The sequence below is a fragment of the Trachypithecus francoisi genome, unplaced genomic scaffold (assembly GCF_009764315.1).
Source record: "Trachypithecus francoisi isolate TF-2019V2 unplaced genomic scaffold, Tfra_2.0 Contig00564, whole genome shotgun sequence".
Classification (NCBI taxonomy): Eukaryota; Metazoa; Chordata; class Mammalia; order Primates; family Cercopithecidae; genus Trachypithecus; species Trachypithecus francoisi.
This window is the reverse complement of record NW_022680731.1, coordinates 47,271-66,370: the sequence shown is the minus strand read 5'-3', so window position 1 is coordinate 66,370 and position 19,100 is coordinate 47,271. Positions and strand designations below refer to the sequence as shown.

At 36.0% G+C, this 19,100-nt stretch overlaps 1 protein-coding gene across 1 annotated transcript in view; it reads left to right on the top strand.

Moving 5' to 3' along the window:
* Positions 1 to 905: 905 nt before the first annotated feature.
* Positions 906 to 19,100, top strand: part of LOC117085597 (probable C-mannosyltransferase DPY19L1) — a 51,875-nt gene continuing 33,680 nt past the window's right edge. The window contains exons 1-4 of the mRNA XM_033214642.1: positions 906 to 1,012; positions 4,986 to 5,085; positions 7,439 to 7,516; positions 16,296 to 16,382. Coding sequence (XP_033070533.1) covers positions 933 to 1,012; positions 4,986 to 5,085; positions 7,439 to 7,516; positions 16,296 to 16,382 — 345 coding nt within the window. The 5' untranslated portion in view covers positions 906 to 932. The remainder of the gene's footprint in view (positions 1,013 to 4,985; positions 5,086 to 7,438; positions 7,517 to 16,295; positions 16,383 to 19,100) is intronic.

Genomic DNA, 19,100 nt, shown 5'->3' with positions numbered 1-19,100 from the left:
GGTGAGCTTGGTAGAAAAGAGTAAATTAGCTCAGTCTTTCTATAGCAGTACTAGAAATATTCAGTAGTCTGAGGTAGAGCTAAAATATAGGAGACACTTATTTCTGACATGGTCTTTGTCATTCTGTGGAGTCTTTTAGGTACCCCTGCTTGCACTGAAAGACATCATAATTTATTTTAATGTGACTTAATAATCTCAGATTGCTTGCATTTAATTCTATGCAGTTTTCTGTTGATGGAAGCATGAACTTACTAATATATTTAGTATATATACAGAAAAATGACATTATTACAACGGCGATAGTACATTGCTTAATTATGTCTAAAGTGAGCTTTTCAGAAAGTTTCTACTTAACAATTTTAGGGCTTTTGTTACTTAATTTGATTCCACCGCCTACTTTTAAATATTTTGCAACCAAGGGGAGCTTAGGCAAAAAAGTAAAACCAAAAATGGAATGTTCCTTTGTAGCAGCACTGTGAATGAAAACACTAAAATTGATGACTACAAAGAGTTCTCAAGTACTGGTTATGGATAGTTTTGCTGAAATTCATGGGAAAGAAGACAAACAATAGATAAATAATCAACTCAAAATATTCTAAAATTTGGCAGAAGTTTCTTGCTGGTACTTTTCCTCCCTTTCCTTTTAAGATGTAGTTGCATCTTTTTTGGTATTTTCTTGTTGGCAATTCATGATACTAATGCTTTACATGATCTTAAGCCACGTGTTTCTCTGTCAGTAATATTTCTCACATGCTAGTTTTGCTGTTTGTGGAATAAAGTCCAGTAGTTTGTTTTATAACACGCCATTTAAATTATTTGTTAAAAATAATTTTATTTTATTTATAAATAGCAATTTTTACTTGGAATGTCTGTCTTGTAAATTTAGCAAGTATACTATACTATGAATTTTTTTTTTTCAGTGTACCTGTGTAATGTGGACACCACCTCTCCCTGAAAGCTTCTCATATGCATTTCTTGTTCTTCAAATACTGCTTATGACTCATATTCTCAGGTAACTTTGATTTAACCTTATTTCTTTTTGCATTAAATAATTTAAACTAGAATTTCTTAAGCTTCCATAATAAAGTCAACATAATACAATAATGTAACCAATATGATGCTGTTATTAGTAAAAATATTTTAAGAGTATAACTTAAAAATAGTACCATTTCCTCTGTCAGCCTTCTGTTCCTCTTCCTTTTTCTTGGTGGTCCACAGTGACTGCTTGAGAAGGAGCAAATTTGCTTTCACTTCTCCTGTCATTTCTACTTTCTCAAGTCTTCTTCTGTTACCACTATAACCTCCTGAAAATGAGCAGAAAGAAGGTAAAGGCTGGTCTTGTTGTAGTGTATCCTGTAAGATACAATCCTTTGGGGCAAAAGATAATTCACAGAATTCACAGGTATCTCCCTTTCTGCTGACACGTATTTAATGTAGCTGCCTTGCTCCGGAGGGTAAAAATGAAACCAAATGGGGGCTATGGATAAATGGAACAAAGCCTGATAAAAATCTGAAGATGACTCAGACTGATAACTCCCTTCAGTGATCCTCCGAATTCAGAAGAACTTTGTTGAAGTCTGTTATGCCAAACCCTTTGGGCAATCTATTTCCCTCTGAATGTTACAGCAAGCATAGAACCATCACATGGCTTTTAGTCTCCTATGTAGTAGTGCCTTTAGACAGACTTTCATAGAACGTGGGATGGGTAATGTTTTTGCATTAGCTTTTTAAAGTCTGTGTAGCTCCAGCTTTATTGCTGTCCCCTAAACTCTTTTATAGAGTTTAATTCTTTGGCACCTTCATATAAGGTGAACCTCTATGAATTCATAACCTTTAGCTGTCCCCTGTTGGTTCTGAGGCACGTTGAGCAACGGTCCCTTCTCAAACATCTCTGTAAGAAGTGTTGTGCTGCAAGAGTCTTTGATTCACTACCACAGATGCTGATTTTCCACATTCACATTCTTGACCATGGCTTTTTTCGCCAGTATAGTGCAGACAGCAGACTGCCCATCAGTCTCTAGTTCCTTCCTGCTTTTCTACTTCTGCTCCTGTCTTAAATCCAGTGAAGGCAAACTTTGATTCTTCTTTCACTCACTGATCTGAGCTGTCCCTGAGTAGCTGTGCGGATGCTGCTCCGGGGACTGAGCGCTGCTTCCTTTAGTCCATCTGCACCATGGAAGGTGGTGTTAGTTTCCTGTTGCTGTGTAGCCAGTCACCACATACTGGGATCTACTGTCTTGGAGTTCTCTAGCTCCAAAGTTTTACAATCAGGGTATTGGAGGTGCTGCACTCTTCCGGAAGACGCAAGGTGGGAGGGGAGAGAATCAATTTTCTTGCCTTTTCTAGCTTCTAGAGGCTGTCTGCCTTTCTTGGGAGGCTGCCTGCCTTTCTTGGGAGACCGCCTGCATTTCTTGGGAGACTGCCTGCATTTCTTGGCTTGTGGCTCTTCATCTTCAAAACCAGCAGTGGTGGATTGGGTCCTTCTTTGTCAGTTCACTCCAGCCTCTTCAGCCTGTCTTCCACTTTTATGTACCCTGTGGTTACATCGGGCCCACCTGGATAATCCAGGATACATTCCCTACTGTTGAGGTCACGTGATTAGTGATCTTCATTCCATCTGCAGCCCTACTTCCCCTTTGCCATGCAACATGACATGTTCACAGGTTCCAGGGATTAGGGCACAGATATTTTTGGAGGCCATTATTCTGCCTTCTAGGATGGGGCCTCTCCAGTTGCTGTTTATTGCCTTCAAGGGCTGCCTTCTATTGGGTCCTTCTCTGTTTTTGGCTCCAGATGCTTCTGTGACAAGCCTTTTATGTCTTCTTTAGCTTCTTATCATTGTCATTTTCAGCCTTACCCACCTGTTCATACCTGTCTTTACTTTTTGCTGAAAAGTTTTAGAAACTTTCCTTTCTTTAGAGCCGTCTTCCTTGTCTCTGTTTATATTCTGGTTGACATTTCCCTTCTCATATTCCTGGCCATCTGAAGCTGAATCAGCTGCTGCTTTCACCACTCCTGGTTCAGATCCATCCCATCTTGATCTTCCTCGCCATCTTCATTGGCAGCTTGTCACTTTTGATGTGATGGCTTTCCTGGTTATGCTTTTTAGTTGGCATGGCTCCCTGCTTGCCTGGTGTGGCTGTGACTGCTTGCTTGGAAGTGTGGGCTTTCATTTTGCTTTCCTGGACACTGCAGTCTTTTTAGAAGGAAAAACCTGCTAACCTTCCTTTCTTGAAGTTTTGGCAGACATCTTGTCTTTTTTCTGAAGGATAGCAACCTTCTCTCTATTGGCCATCTTCATCTTCTGATATTTCATCCTTCTTACTGACATTGTCTCCTTTGGAAGAGCAGCCATTACCTTTAGTTCTTGGTTTCTACCTGTAGTTGACATATTGTGACATGAGAGGGAGGTGGTGGGTGGTGATGGCTTGGGGGAGCCAAGAAGAAGCTGAGCAGTGTTGATGCAGGCTGCAGTGCTGAGGATACTGTTATAAAACTGGAAAAGAGACTATTCCTTAATGCTAGGAATCATGTATAAGTAAGGTTAGTGGTATATTTTAACAAATTGGTTTTGTCCAGTTTTGAATTTTAAGCATTTTTAGAAATTCAGTTTATATCATCACCTAATACTAGCACAGCTGAGCTTTTTCTTATTCTTAGCTTTTTTTTTTTAAATTATTCTTGGCAATATTTATGTTTCCATTTCTGTTGTCTTGGGTCAGAGCTATTTTGATCACCAATTGGATTTTCTTTGTTTTCTGTTCATTCCTATCTCCCCATAGTGCATTATTTACCCAGCTGCCAGATTGGTACTAAATTCTGTTTAGAAATCTTCATGTCTCTTGTTACCCATAAAATGAAAATCAAATTTAGTGTTCAAAAGCAGTAGAGAAATGCTTTATTTTAGACAGTGGCTTTCAAACTTTTGGACTATGATCTATGAGAAATAAGAAATAAGTTTTATACTGTGGTTTAGTATACACATACATATATGCACACAACTGAAAAGTGTCACAGAATAGAACCCCTTGTAAGTAGGATATAGTCATATATATTCTGTTTCACTCTGCTGATCTCCATTTTTAAATGCTGAGTTTTATTCCATAAGTTGATTTCATAACTCATTAAAAGGTTATCTGGAGTTTAAAAGTACTTTTATTGGATGAAAATAGCAGAGAGGGATGTCCTTTGGGGAAGGGATACTTCCAGAAGTGAAGAAAGGCTTTTCATAATGGTGCTCTATGCTCCAGGTAGGTTTATTTAACCAGGATGTCTTTACTGTATCCGAGCTGCCTACACTTCATCACCTCAGTATATTAACATGCACACTCCACTTCTCTGAAAATGGACATGTGTGGGGGCTTTGTGTTGGCTTGCAGATTTAGAGGATAAAATCATCTTACCCTCCTAAAAATCTCCTAAATTACAAGTTAGTGCCAAAATGAGATCTCTAAAGATTGCTTCAGAATGGCCCCCATATCTTTTCCCCCACTTTTCTGTGTTCTCCTACCTGCCAGACCCAACTTTGTATCTCACATGCTTACAAAATCTCTCTCGGCTGCTTAGCTCTTATTCTGCGTTCTTGCACTAGTTGTCTGTATAATACTTAGCACTTAGAATATACTGCTGTCATCTTTTCATAGGCATCTTCTGCCTTTCTAACTAATGAATCTGTTGAATCAGTATTTTTAAATATTCAGACATGGATTCACCAAAATATAATTTGAAAAAAATGTTCACGGATATACTGACCCAGCCACCCTCCTTCTGCGTTATTGTTAGCAATAACAGGTGTTTACCTTTCAAAGAAAATTGTTGTAATTGAGTATCAGAAGGTATAATTTCTAACCCATTGGTTCATTTTATGCTTAGGTTGTGTTATAACCAGATCATATATATTTAGAGATTCTAATTTGCAGCAGTTTGGAGCCATGCTAGACTATTTTGTGTTTAAACTTACTAATACTTAATTTTATCTTTTCAAGGGCTACAAAACTTTATAAAGGAAGCTTGATTGCACTCTGCATTTCCAATGTGTTTTTCATGCTTCCTTGGCAGTTTGCTCAATTTGTACTTCTTACTCAGGTGAGCTGATTATATTTTAAGCTGTTTTAAGCTTAGCATGTTTGACTGTGTGAACTCATTTGCATAAAATTATAACTGAGATGTTCTATGATTCTGAGTCCTAAAACATTTTCTAGGAATGTTGAACAAAAGAAAGTTCAGGGTAGAGAAATATATAGAATTATTTATTAATGATTGTTAATTATTCCTAACGTAATGCATTTATTGAACTCAAATTTGTAAGAATGCTTATCTTTGTTATTCAGTATTGTTAATGTGCTTAAAAGAGGACTGGTGCTGTAACTTTTTCTCTTAAGTTATCTATAGTATTTCTCTTACATAAAATGTTTCTTTTATGAATAGTTGTGTACATCTTAAACGTAGAATAAAGACACATAGGATTATAGGATAAATAGCTAACCAGTTCATCTCTTATAAAATTCTCTCTACCAATCTGGAAATTTATCTGTTGTCTTGCCATGTACTCTTGCCCATTATAAATGGAGGTAGTTTGTTGAGAGAGGGAGTAAATTACATACTTATTTTTTTCCCTGCCTACTATTTTTTTTTATTGTACCTGGTGTATTTGTATAAAGCAGTTGAAGAGTTGCTTTTTTTTTTTTTTCCTGAGATGGAGTCTTGCTCTGTCACCCAGGCTTGAGTGCAGTAGCATAATCTTGGCTCACTGCAATCCCCACCTCTTGGGTTCAAGCGATTCTCCTGCCTCAGCCTCCCAAGTAGCTGGGACTACAGGTGTGTGCCACCACACCCGGCTAATTATTTGTATTTTTAGTCAAGATGGGGTTCACTGTGTTAACTAGAATGGTCTGGATCTCCTGACCTCGTGATCTGCCTGCTTAGGCCTTCCAAGAGTGCTGGGATTACAAGCGTGAGCCACCGCGCCTGGCTGCTTTTTAATATTTTTTAGAACGTCTTGCTTGGGAAATGAAGTTAGACTTGGATTTGAGTCCTAATTCTATTCAGTAGCCTTTTAACTTGGATAAAATAGTTAACTTTTCTTAGTTTAGGTTTTCTCATTTCTGAAATAGAGATAATAAAAAAAAAACCTACTTTATTGGGTTGCAGATAGGACCAGATGAAGTAATGTGTATGATTCTTAACACGGTACCTGGTACTTGGTAGATTTCAGTAAAGTTAGTTGGTTTTATTATTATTTTAAAAAATAGGCTCTATTTGTACTACTTTTTACTTTGATCTTGTCTTGTAGACTCGTTTGTATAACTTAGTTTGATAACATTTTCAATCAGTTTCTGGTTTAAAATTGTCTCTGAGATTCTGTCTTTAAAATTCTACCCTGTAAATGTACTGTGTGTTGCTTAGCCCTTGGGGTGAAAAAGGAGCATTCTCATTGCTTCCTGATAGTGGACACCGCCTGCTTTTTTGTGGAGGTGAAGGTCCCTGTGGGGCTTATGTTGAATAATAACACACACTTCCCCACACTTGTTATGTCATATCAGGCACCCCAAGAAATGCAGTATTCTCCATGGGTAACTCTGAATTAAGGGAAACTGTTGTTTTTCTCACTAATGGAAAAATTTGTTGTAGATTGCTTTAGAGATAAAAAAAACTTGATGAATGAAACTTAAATTATATGTTTATTTTGCAATCTGTTTATGCTATGCTTTTGTAGTAGGACCGGGAGAATTTAATTTGAATTGCTTTCTCTATGAGGAAGGGTATAGAGGCATTGTCTGACATATTACCTCTATGTAAAAGATACTGTATCATCATTTAATCAATTAATTCATCTAAATAATTCCAATACTCTTAGAATTAGTGATATATAACATACAGTTTTCTTCCAAATAGAAAAGAAAGTTAAAAATACCTTTGCAGCGAAAGTACTCAATTTGAAATTGATAAATTTGATTATAACTAACTCTTGGATATTTGTATTAATGAAAGAACGCTAATGGAGATACTTGTAAAGAGTGACTATCAAGCAGAAATTAAGGTATTTTTATGCACACATGCATTGCATAATTATTTTTCAGTTTAACATACCTTCCCCAATTATGTATTAGTTATCATATTATAATTACATTTTCATCTTTTTTGATTGGACAAAGCACTTTTTAATTGTACGTGTTGACAGTAGGGTTGACCTGAAATTAAAATGAGTATTGTTTTGGACAATCGATTGAGAGAGCTGTGTATCAGAGAGAAAAATCAACCAGTATTTTCTATACTAATATATTGACTATATTTAATAATAAATTAGCAGATAAAAGGAAAACAAAAGAACTCACTCTTTGTATATATATAAATCAGTTGAAACAACAATAAATATATTCTTCATTCTTGTAGCTATTCATTTTATCTTTTTTACTTTTAATTTCTTTTTAAATTTCAGATTGCATCATTATTTGCAGTGTATGTTGTCAGGTACACTGATATATGTAAATTACGGAAGGTCATTTATATACACATGGTAATAATTTTTTATTGTTCTTTTCCATTTAGTTTGCCCTTAAACTCCTAATTAATATTTGATTTGTTCATGGTTGAAACTAGTTGTAACAATTTCATAACTAAAACAAATGTTCAAACATTGTAATATAATCAACAGATAGACCACTCACAAAAATTTAATTTGGGTCATATTTGATTGAAGTTGTGCCCAACTTAATGCATTATCAGTAAAAGAAATAATTCATGAAAAAGAAACATGGGACTGATATATTATCCAGGAGCTATCTGTTAAAATGAAGTAGAAGGGCCCAACATGGTGGCTCATGCCTGTAATCCCAGCACTTTTGAGAGGCCAAGGTGGGGTTCACTTGAGGCCAGGAGTTTGAAACCAACCTGGGCAACAGAGCCAGAGCTCATCTCTACAAAAATACAATAAACTTAGCCTAGCATGGTGACACATGCCTGTAGTACTAGCTATTTAGGAAGCTGATGTGGGAGGATTGCATTAACCCAGGAGGTTGAGACTGCAGTGAGCTATGATCACGCCACTGCACTCCAGCCTGGGCAACATAGCAAGACCATGTCTCTACAAAAAAGAAAAAAAGTTCATTTACTGAGCGTCAACTATCCAGGCATGTGGAACACACCAGCATTCATATTACTACTTTCTAACAGAGTGGGGGAAGGAGGGAAGACAGAAGATAAATAATAAACATAGTAAATGGGTAAATTTATGTAGGATATTAGAAGGTGATAAGGATTTTAGGTCAGGCATGGTGGCCTGGGGAAGTTGAGGCAAGAGGGCATTTGAACCCAGGAGTTTAAGACTAGTTTGGGTGAGAACCCATCTCTGTAAAAAAATACAAAAAAAGATTTTAGAAGAAAGAAAAGGTCAGGGTAAGGCAAATAAGGAGCACCAAGATCAGGGGGTAGGAGATGGAAAAATCAAATGAGGTGGTCAGGGCAGGTCTTCTTGAGAAAGGGGAGTAGAACAAAGATTGGAAAAAGGAGAAGGAGTTAGCCGAGTAGATATGAAAGAAACTGATCTCTAGGTTGGTGGAACAGCTAGAACAAAGACCCAAAAGCTGGTTGGTTGATATTCTTGAATGGTTGTCCTTTAAAAACAAACATTTGTCTTCTCTCTCATTAGTTTTTATAATTTTGATGTTTTCTTTTCCTGATAATTTTACAGTTGTCATAATATCCCATTTTCATTTTCTTAATAATTTATACATATAAAAGAACATTTATAATGTGTAAGGAAGTTATAAGCACAGTCATAAAATAAACAACCAGGAGCCTATTTTCCAAATGGAAAATAGAACCTTATCGTTACTTTTAAGTCCTGTATGCCCTGAGCTCATCCCCTCACTGCTCCTAGAGGTAACCACTATTCTGACTTTTTGAATTAGAATCAATTTGCTTTTCTTTATAACTTTACCATACGTGGATTACTAAATAATATATATTTTTATTATTAAATGTTCACATTCTTTGTTAGGTGTATACAAGTGGCATTTTATAAATACTATTTTTCACTCAGATTTCTGCTACTTATATGTAACTAGAATTCAAATATTTTCACTGCTATATATTTTCCATCATATAAATAAAGTATAATTCATTTGTTCATTTTCTTGTTGAAGGACGTTTAGGTTCTCTCCTCTCCCCCCAATTTCTTTTTTTAGTTTTAAATAATGCTGTAGATTCTTCACTTATCTCCTAGGGCACCTACATTGAGAGTATCTCTAGGGTGTTTTACCTAGTAGTAAACTTGTTGGGTGGTAAATTAGGTACATATTCGACTTTATAAATACCAAATTGTTTTTCTAACGTTGATTGGACTACTTCCAACAGCAATGTATGATTCCAATAGCAGCTTATGTTATTCTACATCCTTTTTTATTTTATCAATCTGGTTCATGTAAAATGGTCTCTTGTAACCTTAATTTGCATTTGCTCTGATTCATAATGAAGCTGAGCATCTTTTGGTATGTTTATACGCCCTTCATGTTTCCATTGTTGTAAATTCTTATTGAGATCTTTTACCAGTTTGTCTTGCGTCCAAAAGAAAATGACATCTATTTTAGTCAGTGCAGTGTAATCCATTATTTTTGTTATTTATGTTGATGCTCAAATTGTTCCACACTTGTCCAGCTATTCAAGCTGACTTCTCTTTCCTTTTAACATGTCCTCATCATACTTTGAGCACTTTTAAAAAGAAATGAATAAATATTAAGTTTCATGAAATGCTTTTCTACATCTGTTTAGATGATTCTGTGTATTTCCCCCTCTTTAATCTGTTACTCTAATGAATTAACATTAATTAATTTTCCAGCATTAAATAAACTTGTTTTTCTGGGCTAAACACAATTTTTGCATGTCGCTGGATTCAGTTTGCTGTTATTTTGATGGATTTTTACATCCTTGTTCATTAAAGAGTTAGACAGTAATTATACATTTTTTAGACTTGGCTTATTTTTTTCCCAAACTATTTAAAATAGTTTTTTATTTTGTAGTGTAAACCAGATTAAATGTTAAGCCTTCAGAGTTGACTGGTCACATAGGCAACTATGGCTGAGGGCCTTGACTCAAAGCTATAGTTATAAAATTATAAAATTACACAACGTAGTTTGTAGTAAAACTTACCTTGGGTAAATGATACATGCTTTGTTATATGACTTACTATTTTCTGTCATCTGCCATTATCACTTTATAAATTCCTAAATTCTTATAGTTAGAAAAATATGTAGAATTATTTCCAAAAAATTATTTTTCCATTTTTTATTGTGGTAAAATACATGTAACTTAAAATTTACCACCTTAAGCATTTTTAATTATACAGTTTAGTGATATTAAGTACATTCACATTGTTTTACAACCATCACCACCATCTATTTCCAGAACATTTTTCATCTTGCAAAACTGAAACTCTATACCCATTAAAGTCCTTATTCTTTCATCTTCCCAGTCGCTGGGAAGATCTACTTTCTGTCTTTGTGATTTTGACTACTTTATGTATGTCATGTAAGTGAAATGATACAATTTTTGGCTTTTTGTGACTAGCCTACTTCAATTAGCCTACTGTCTCCAAGTTTCTTCTATGTCGAAACATGTCAGAATTTCCTTCCTTTTTAACGCTAAAAAATAATCCATTGTGTGTGTACACACACACACACACACACACACACTCTAGATCTTGCTTATCCATTCAACCTGTCCATGGATACTTGGATTCCATTGTGTGTACACACACACACACACACACACACACACACGATTTTGCTTATCTGTTCAGTCTGTCAACGGATACTTGGGTTACTTCGATGTTTCAGCTATAGTAAATAATGCTGCTATGAACAAATATTTTTTGAGATCTTGTTTTCAATTATTTTGAGTATGTACCCAGAAGTGGAATTGCTGGACTGATCATATGGTAAATCTATTTTTATTTTTTTTAGGAACTGCCAAACTTTTCCATAGTAGCTGTGTATTTTACATTCCTATGAACAGTGCACGAGGTTCTGTTTTCTCCCTGTAATCACCAACATTTATTTTCTGCTCTTGTCATGGTAGCCATCATAATAGGTATAAAGTGATATCTCTCAGTAGTTTTTGTTTCATAATTAAAAATCTTTATTTTTCAGAGAAGTTTTAGGTTTATAGCAAAATTTTTTTTTTTTTTTGAGACGGATCTCACTCTGTCGCCCAGGCTGGAGTGCAGTGGCACGATCTCAGCTCACTGCAACCTCTGCCTCCCGGGTTCAAGCGATTCTCCTGCCTCAGCCTTCCGAGCAGCTGGGATTACAGGCATGTGCCACCACACTCGGCTAATTTTTGTATTTTTAATAGAGATGGAGTTTAACCATGTTGGCCAGGCTGGTCTCAAACTCCTGACCTCATGTGATCTGCCCACCTTGGCCTCCCAAAGTGCTGGGATTACAGGCATGAGCCACCGCACCCAGCCAGATTTATAGCAAAATTAAGCAGAAAGTACAGAGTTACCATATACCCCCTGCCACCAACCATGCACAACCTAGCCCTCTATTGACATCCCGCACCAGAGTGGTGCATTTGTTACAATTGATAAACCTATATCACACATCATAATCACCCAAAGTCTGTAGTTTACGTTAGGCTTCACTTTTCTATGGGTGGTTGTTGTTTTTTGTTTTTTGAGACAGGGTCTTACTCTGTTACCCAGGCTGGAGTTCAGTGGTGCAAACATGGCTCACCACAGCCTCAATCTCCTGGGCTCAAGGGATCTTTTTGCCTTGGCCTCCCAAAGTGCTAGGATTGCAGATGTGAGCCACCACAATCGGCCTGGGTTTTGACAAATGTATAATGACGTGTCAACCATGTAGTATCTTGTAGAACAGTTTCACAGCCATAAAGTTTCTCTGTGCTCCACCTGTTCATCCCTCCTTCCCCCTAACCATGACAACCACTGATATTTTTACTGTCTCCATAGTTTTGCCTTTTGTATGGTATCATGTGTTTGAAACCATACAGTATGTAGCCTTTTCATATTGGCTTCTTTCACTTAGTAAAAAGCAAATAAGTTTCCTCCAAGTCTTTTCATGGCTTGATAGCTCATTTCGATCTTGATTATTATTAACATTACATGGATGTACCACTGTTTATTTTTTCTCCTATTGAAGGACATGTTGGTTAACTCCAAGTTTGGGCGATTATGAATAAAGCTGCTGTTAAACATCTGTGTGCAGGTTTTTACATGGATGTTTTAGTTCATTTGAGTAAATACTGAGGAAGGTGATATTTGGATAGTATGGTGAGAGTATGCTTAGTTTTTAGGAAATTGTCAAACTGTCTTCCAAAGTGGCCAAACCATTTTGCATTACCACCAGCAATAAATGAGAGTTCCTGCTGCTCCACATCCTTGTCAGCATTTGATGGTGTCACAGTGGATTTTGGCCATTTTAATAGATGTGTAATGGTATCTCATTGTTTTAATTTGGTTGAACGTCTTTTAATATGCTTTTTTGGCCATTCTAATAGATGTTTATTGGTATCTCATTGTTTTAATTTGGTAGAACATCTTTTAATATGCTTTTTTTGGCCATCTGTGTATCTTTTTTGGTGAAGTGTCTATTAAGATCTTTTGCTCGTATTTCCTTGGGTTGTTAATTTTCTTATTGTCAAGTTTTAAAAATTCTTTGTACATTTTAGATAACAGTCCCTTATCAGATGTGTCTTTTGCAAATACCTTCTCTCAGTCATTGTCCTGTCTTTCACAGAGCATACGTTTTTAATTTTAATGAAGTTCAGCTTTTATCAGTCATTTCTTTCATAAATTATACCTTTGTTGTTTTATGTGAGAAGTCATCACCATACCTAAGATCATCTAGGTTTCCTCCAATTTTATCTTCTAGGAGCATTATAGTTTTGCAATGTGCATTTAGATCTATTGTCTGTTTTGAGTTAATTTTCGTGAAGAGTGTAAAGTGTAAGTCTAGATTTGTTTTTTTGTATGTAGATCTCTAGTTCCAGCACCTTTTGTGAAAGGGCTATTTTTGCTCCACTGTATTGCCTTTGCTCCTTCATCAGATATCAGTTGACTCTATATATGAGTCTATTTCTGGACTCTATATTTTGTTCCCTTGATCTGTTTGTGTCTTCTTTCACCAATACCACACTGTCTTGTTTACAGTCACTTTATAATAAGTCTTGAAGTGGGGTAGTGTCAGTCCTCTGACTTTGCTCTTCTTTGGTATTGAGTTGGCTCTATACTGGGTTTTTTATATATCCATATAGACTTCAGAATCACTTTACTGATAACTTGCTAGGCTCATTTTTGGGATTGTGTTGAATCTCTAGATCAAGTTGGGAAGAACTGACATCTAGACAATATGGAATCTTCCTGTACGTGGAAAAATGCTTCATGTATTTATAAAGTTCTTTGATTACTTTCATTGAAGTTGTGTAGTTTTTCTCAGATAGATTTTTTATATAATTAAATTTGTATCTAAGTGCCTCATTCCAGGAATGCAGAAACGTGCTGATATTAGAAATTCTATTAATATTATTTATCACTTTAAGAAGTTTAAAAAATCCATAATGTAGTAATTGCCTTTGATACTATAAGTGTTTGATAAAAGTCAACATCTATTTTTGGTGTTTAGGACCATAATCAAGTGATGGATATTTCATTGAAATTTAAGATACCCACACCTCAAAATAAAAACGAATATCACATAAAATGATGAAACAATAGAACAATTTCCTATTTCCATTAATGCCAGAAGCATGATAAATATGCCTACTGCCTCTCTTATTACTTAACATTATTGCAGAAATGTCAGCTAATACGATTGACTAAAAGATAATTCAAAGGAAAATGTAAAAATATCATTGTTTGTAGTTGATATCATTTTGAATACTTGAGAAATCCAAATAAACTACTACTGGAAACAATGAAATCATATTCATTGATGCATATTTAATATAACATTTCTATATACAATCAGAAAATATGAAGATTCTATCAACAGCAGCAAAAATAGTATGCTTTAGAATAAACTCAAGAAAGTATGCAGGATCTATATAAAGAAAACTGTACTTGCTAATGCATGTAAAAGAAGATTTAAAGAAATGGAAGGAACATGTATTGCTTTGGGATCTAAAGATTCAATGTTGAACAGATATAACTATAAATAACATATGTTATTGAATAAAGTAATTGTAATAAAAATTTTAGTTTTTGAAGCTTGATAAGCTGATTCTGAAATTCACATGGAAATTGATATAGATGGATCAAAAATAAAACTTCTAGAAGAAAATGTGGATTATTTTATTTTTAGTGCCTTTTTAAATGACAGGTAAATCCAAAGACCTAAAGGAAATGAAAGATAAATTTGCTAACATAAAGATTAACCATAATACAAAAAATACCCCAAAGGTCAAAAATGAACTGAGAAAAATATTTACAATATATTTACTTGATAAGGGGCTAGGTTCATATATATACATATACTTTAAGTTCTGGGATACATATGCAGCAAGTGGAGGTTTGTGACATAGGTAAACACGTGCCATGGTGGTTTGCTGCATCCATCAATCTTTCTACATTAGGTGTTTCTCCTAATGCTATCCCTCCCCTAGGCAACCCCCCCCAACAACAGGCCCCGCTGTGTGATGTTCCCCTCCCTGTGTCCATGTGTTCTCATTGTTCAACTGACACTTAAGAGTGAGCACATGCGGTGTTTGGTGTCCTGTTCCTGTGTTAGTTTGCTGACAATGATGGTTTCCAGCTTCATCAATGTCCCTGCAAAGGACATGAACTCATCATTTTTTTATAGCTGCATAGTATTCTATGGTGTATGTGTACCACATTTTCTTTATCCAGTCTATCATTGGTGGGCATTTGGGTCGGTTCCAAGTCTTTGCTGTTGTAAACAGTGCTGCAATAAACATATGTGTGCATGTGTCTTTGTAGTAGAATGATTTATAATCCTTTGAGTATATACCCAGTAATGAGATTGCTGGGTCAAATGGTATTTCTGGTTCTAGATCCTTGAGGAATTGTCACACTATCTTCCACAATAGTTGAACTAATTTGCACTCCCACCAGCAGTGTAAAAGCGTTCCTATTTCTCCACATCATCTCCAGCATCGGTTGTCTCCTGACTTTTTAATGATCATCATTCTAACTGGCGTGAGATGGTATCTCATTGTGGTTTTGATTTGCATTTCTCTGATGACCACTTATGATGAGCTTTTTTTTTCATGTGTTTGTTCACTGCATAAATGTCTTCTTTTGAGAAGTGTGTGTTCAGATCCTTTGCCAACTTTTTGATGGGATTGTTTGTTTTTTTTCTTGTAAATTTGTTTAAGTTCCTTTTAGATTCTGGATATTGGGGCTATGTTCTGTAATATCTGAAGAGACCTGTTAAGGAAAATAATGAAAGCCCAATAGACAGATAAGCAGTGGGAATAAGCAGTTCACACATACACACAAAACAACATAACCAGCAAATAGAATAAAAGGTGCTGTGTTTCATCGACTATTAAAAGAATGGAAAAGTGAAATAATGAAGTAACATTTTTTCCCTACTGGATTGGCAAATATCTAAAAGAATAATCAAATGCTGCCGGAATATCTATCCATAGGAACTCTCTCCTGCCCAGTTGGTGGGAAAGTGAATTGGCACAATCTTTTCATAAGTCAATTTGTCAATATTTGTATTGAATTTAAAAATGTGTATATCCTTGATCCATCAATTTTCACTTCTAGTAATTTATTTGTAAATGTACTGACATGTACATAAGGTATACACATAAGGATGTCTATCATAGCCGTGTTTGTATTAGGAAGATCCAAACAAAACAAAATAGAAGTGGAAAGCACTTAAGTGTTTAGCAGTATTCAGAGGACTAGTTAAATAAATTAGGGTACATCTATAGAATAGAATGCTTTTTCCAGTTATGAAGCAGAATGTGTTATTAGATTGGCTTGCATGCATATGGAAAGCTCTGTGAAACATACTATGAATAAAAGCAAGAAATAGTATAGCTTATGGGGTAAGTGTCCATTTGTGGTTTAACAAAATATATAAACTAGAATTTATACATGTTATCTGGAAGGAGGCACAGGAAACTGTTGATGGTTATCTCTGGGAGTGTGAAGTGTGGTATGGAGAATGGGCTGTTTTAATCTTATAGTCCCTTTTGAACAGTTGGAATTCTGTTTATTATGGGCATGTGCAGTTTTCACAATAAAAAACAAAGGTTTTTTGTTTTATGTGCACTACTTATATTTTTTTCTTGGATTTTTCCAGATTTCTCTTGCACTTTGCTTTGTTTTGATGTTTGGGAACTCAATGTTATTAACTTCTTATTATGCTGCTTCTTTGGTAATTATTTGGGTAAGTATTAACACTTATATGGCTATTTTTGAAACTAGTGGTTTAGCAATTTTTTCTTCACTGACTTAGGATTCATGAGGGTTTTCTGTAGGAACCATCTTAAGTGTCTTACTGAATATTCTAGATGTGATGGTGTTCAAGTACTCACTTCTAAAACAGGAAAAAAAAAAAAAATGAAAATATCATTTTCAGAAAGATTTCTATGCTTTCTTCTCCCTTCCTCCTTCCCATTTTTATCCAACTCCTGCTCCACTTTTTGAACCCCTTTCCTCAAACTGCAATCATATAGTAGCCACCCCTCTTCATTCCACTGTGATCAGAAGATCAAGGCCTTGGTTACTTAGTGTTTTTGTTTTGTTTTGTTTTGTTTTTTGCCCCTTGTCTACTTATATGGACTTATTCAGAAGGTGTAAGTAAGGTGATGATTCCATTTTATTTTGTAAATCACTACCAAGAACAGCTTTAGATTATGGAGACACTATTTTACAGAATTAGAACAAATTGATGGAAGGTCATCTAATTCCTTCTATCACATTTGGCAGGATGACTTTGTTTTTGTTGTGTTGTGTGTGTGTGTCTGTGTGTGTGTGTTTTGACAGAGTTTCGCTCTTGTTGCCTATGCTGGAGTGCAATGGCGCAATCTTGGCTCACTCCGCCTCCTGGGTTCAAGCGATTCTCCTGCATCAGCCTTCCGAGTGGCTGGGATTACAGGCATATGCGCGGCTAATTTTGTATTTTTAGTAGAGACAGGGTTTCTCCATGTTGGTCAGGCTGGTCTCGAACTCCTGACCTCAGGTCATCTGCCCACCTCGGCCTCCCAAAGTGCTGGGATTAGGTGTGAGCCACTGCGCCCAGCTGGCAGATTGACTTTGTAAGTCTAAAAGTCTTCTGAAATTTACAGACTGCCTCATTTTTGGTGTGTTTCCATTAAAATGTTTTGCAAACTTATTATTCCTTATGTTTAAAGTGTATGTGCTTTAGTTTCCCAATGACTTTAAAAGCTTATTGCACTGTCATAATTGGAATATATTCTACTTCTTGAGTAATTAAGTTACTTAGATCATTTGGGGTTTCTTAATTTCTAGAACCCATTACATTTGAAACCTCCGTTTTCATTTATTTTACAAATAATATTTTTTTAAAAAACCCATTTCTTGACCGAGTGCAGTGGTTCGTTCCTGTAATCCCAGCACTTTGGGAGTCTGAGGTGGGCGGATCACAAGGTCAGGAGATCAAGACCATCCTGGCTAACAAGGTGAAACCCCATCTCTACTAAAAATACACGAAATTAGCTGGGCGTGGTGGCGGGCGCCTATAGTCCCAGCTACTTGGGAAGCTGAGGCAGGACAATGGCGTGAACCCAGGAGGCAGAGCTTGCAGTGTGCCGAGATCGCGCCACTGCACTCCAGCATGGGTGACAGAGCAAGACTCTATCTCAAGAAAAAAAAAACGCATTTCTCAAAAATATGCCTCTTCCCAGTCTGGGCCACCACCCTTTTCAGGTTGTGCCTTGAGTATACTTAGCTGCAGAAATCAGCAATTAGCATGATGCTATATTTTTTTTTTTTTTTGAGACGGAGTCTTGCTCTGTCGCCCAGGCTGGAGTGCAGTGGCCAGATCTCAGCTCACTGCAAGCTCCGCCTCCCGGGTTCACGCTATTCTCCTGCCTCAGCCTCCCGAATAGCTGGGACTACAGGCGCCCGCCACCTCGCCCGGCTAGTTTTTTGGATTTTTTAGTAGAGATGGGGTTTCACCGTGTTAGCCAGGATGGTCTCGATCTCCTGACCTCGTGATCCGCCCGTCTCGGCCTCCCAAAGTGCTGGGATTACAGGCTTGAGCCACCGCGCCCGGCCAGATGCTATATTTTCAACAACAACAAGAAAAATCATAACTTTGGGATTAATAAGTATAGTTCTTCACTTCTGTGTACTCTGTTTATTATTAGGAAAGATGACAAAGTACGCAGTTGTATGTTTTACATATGTACTTTGTCATGTACTGCTATCACCCAGGATAAAATACATGAATCTTGGTACTATGGACAGGGAAACCATTGAATCAAATACTACATATAAATAAAATCTAATTTAAGTACATTTTGTAGGACATTTCAGTTCTGTATGTCAGGTATGCTGCTACATGCTTCACACTGAGGTGCATCTTAGGTGTGAATTAAGTATATTTATGTGTATTCCATATATTTTGGTGCATTAAAATAAATGATAACAGGAAATACAGCATGTTTGTGCATATTTAACTATAAACACATTTGTATATATTTATAATTAATCACTTTGAAACCTGAATTGTATTACCTTTTGTATTTTCAGGTATTTAGAAACTTCCAAAAAGATTTAATTTGGTTTCAAGTATTTATGTCTGGATCTCTAATCATATTTTTGCCATGTTTGAAGTAGTTTTAGCTCCCCAAGGGTAATACAGTTTGGGAGCATTACCACCTGAAAAATACTTCAGAGAAGTATTTAGTTGATCCATTAAAATTTCATTTGTTGTTTATCCTAAGAGTCAGTAATTTTTAGCTAAAGGAAAATCTTATCCCTGTATGACTGTTGTCCAAAATTCTGAAAATATTATATACCTCTTGGCTCAGAGATAAATCAGGTATGTCAAATCAGTCATAGACATTTACATATGGTGATTCTTTTTTCAACTTTAAAAAGTCATGCACTCACCTAATTGACTTTGGATAATAGGGCT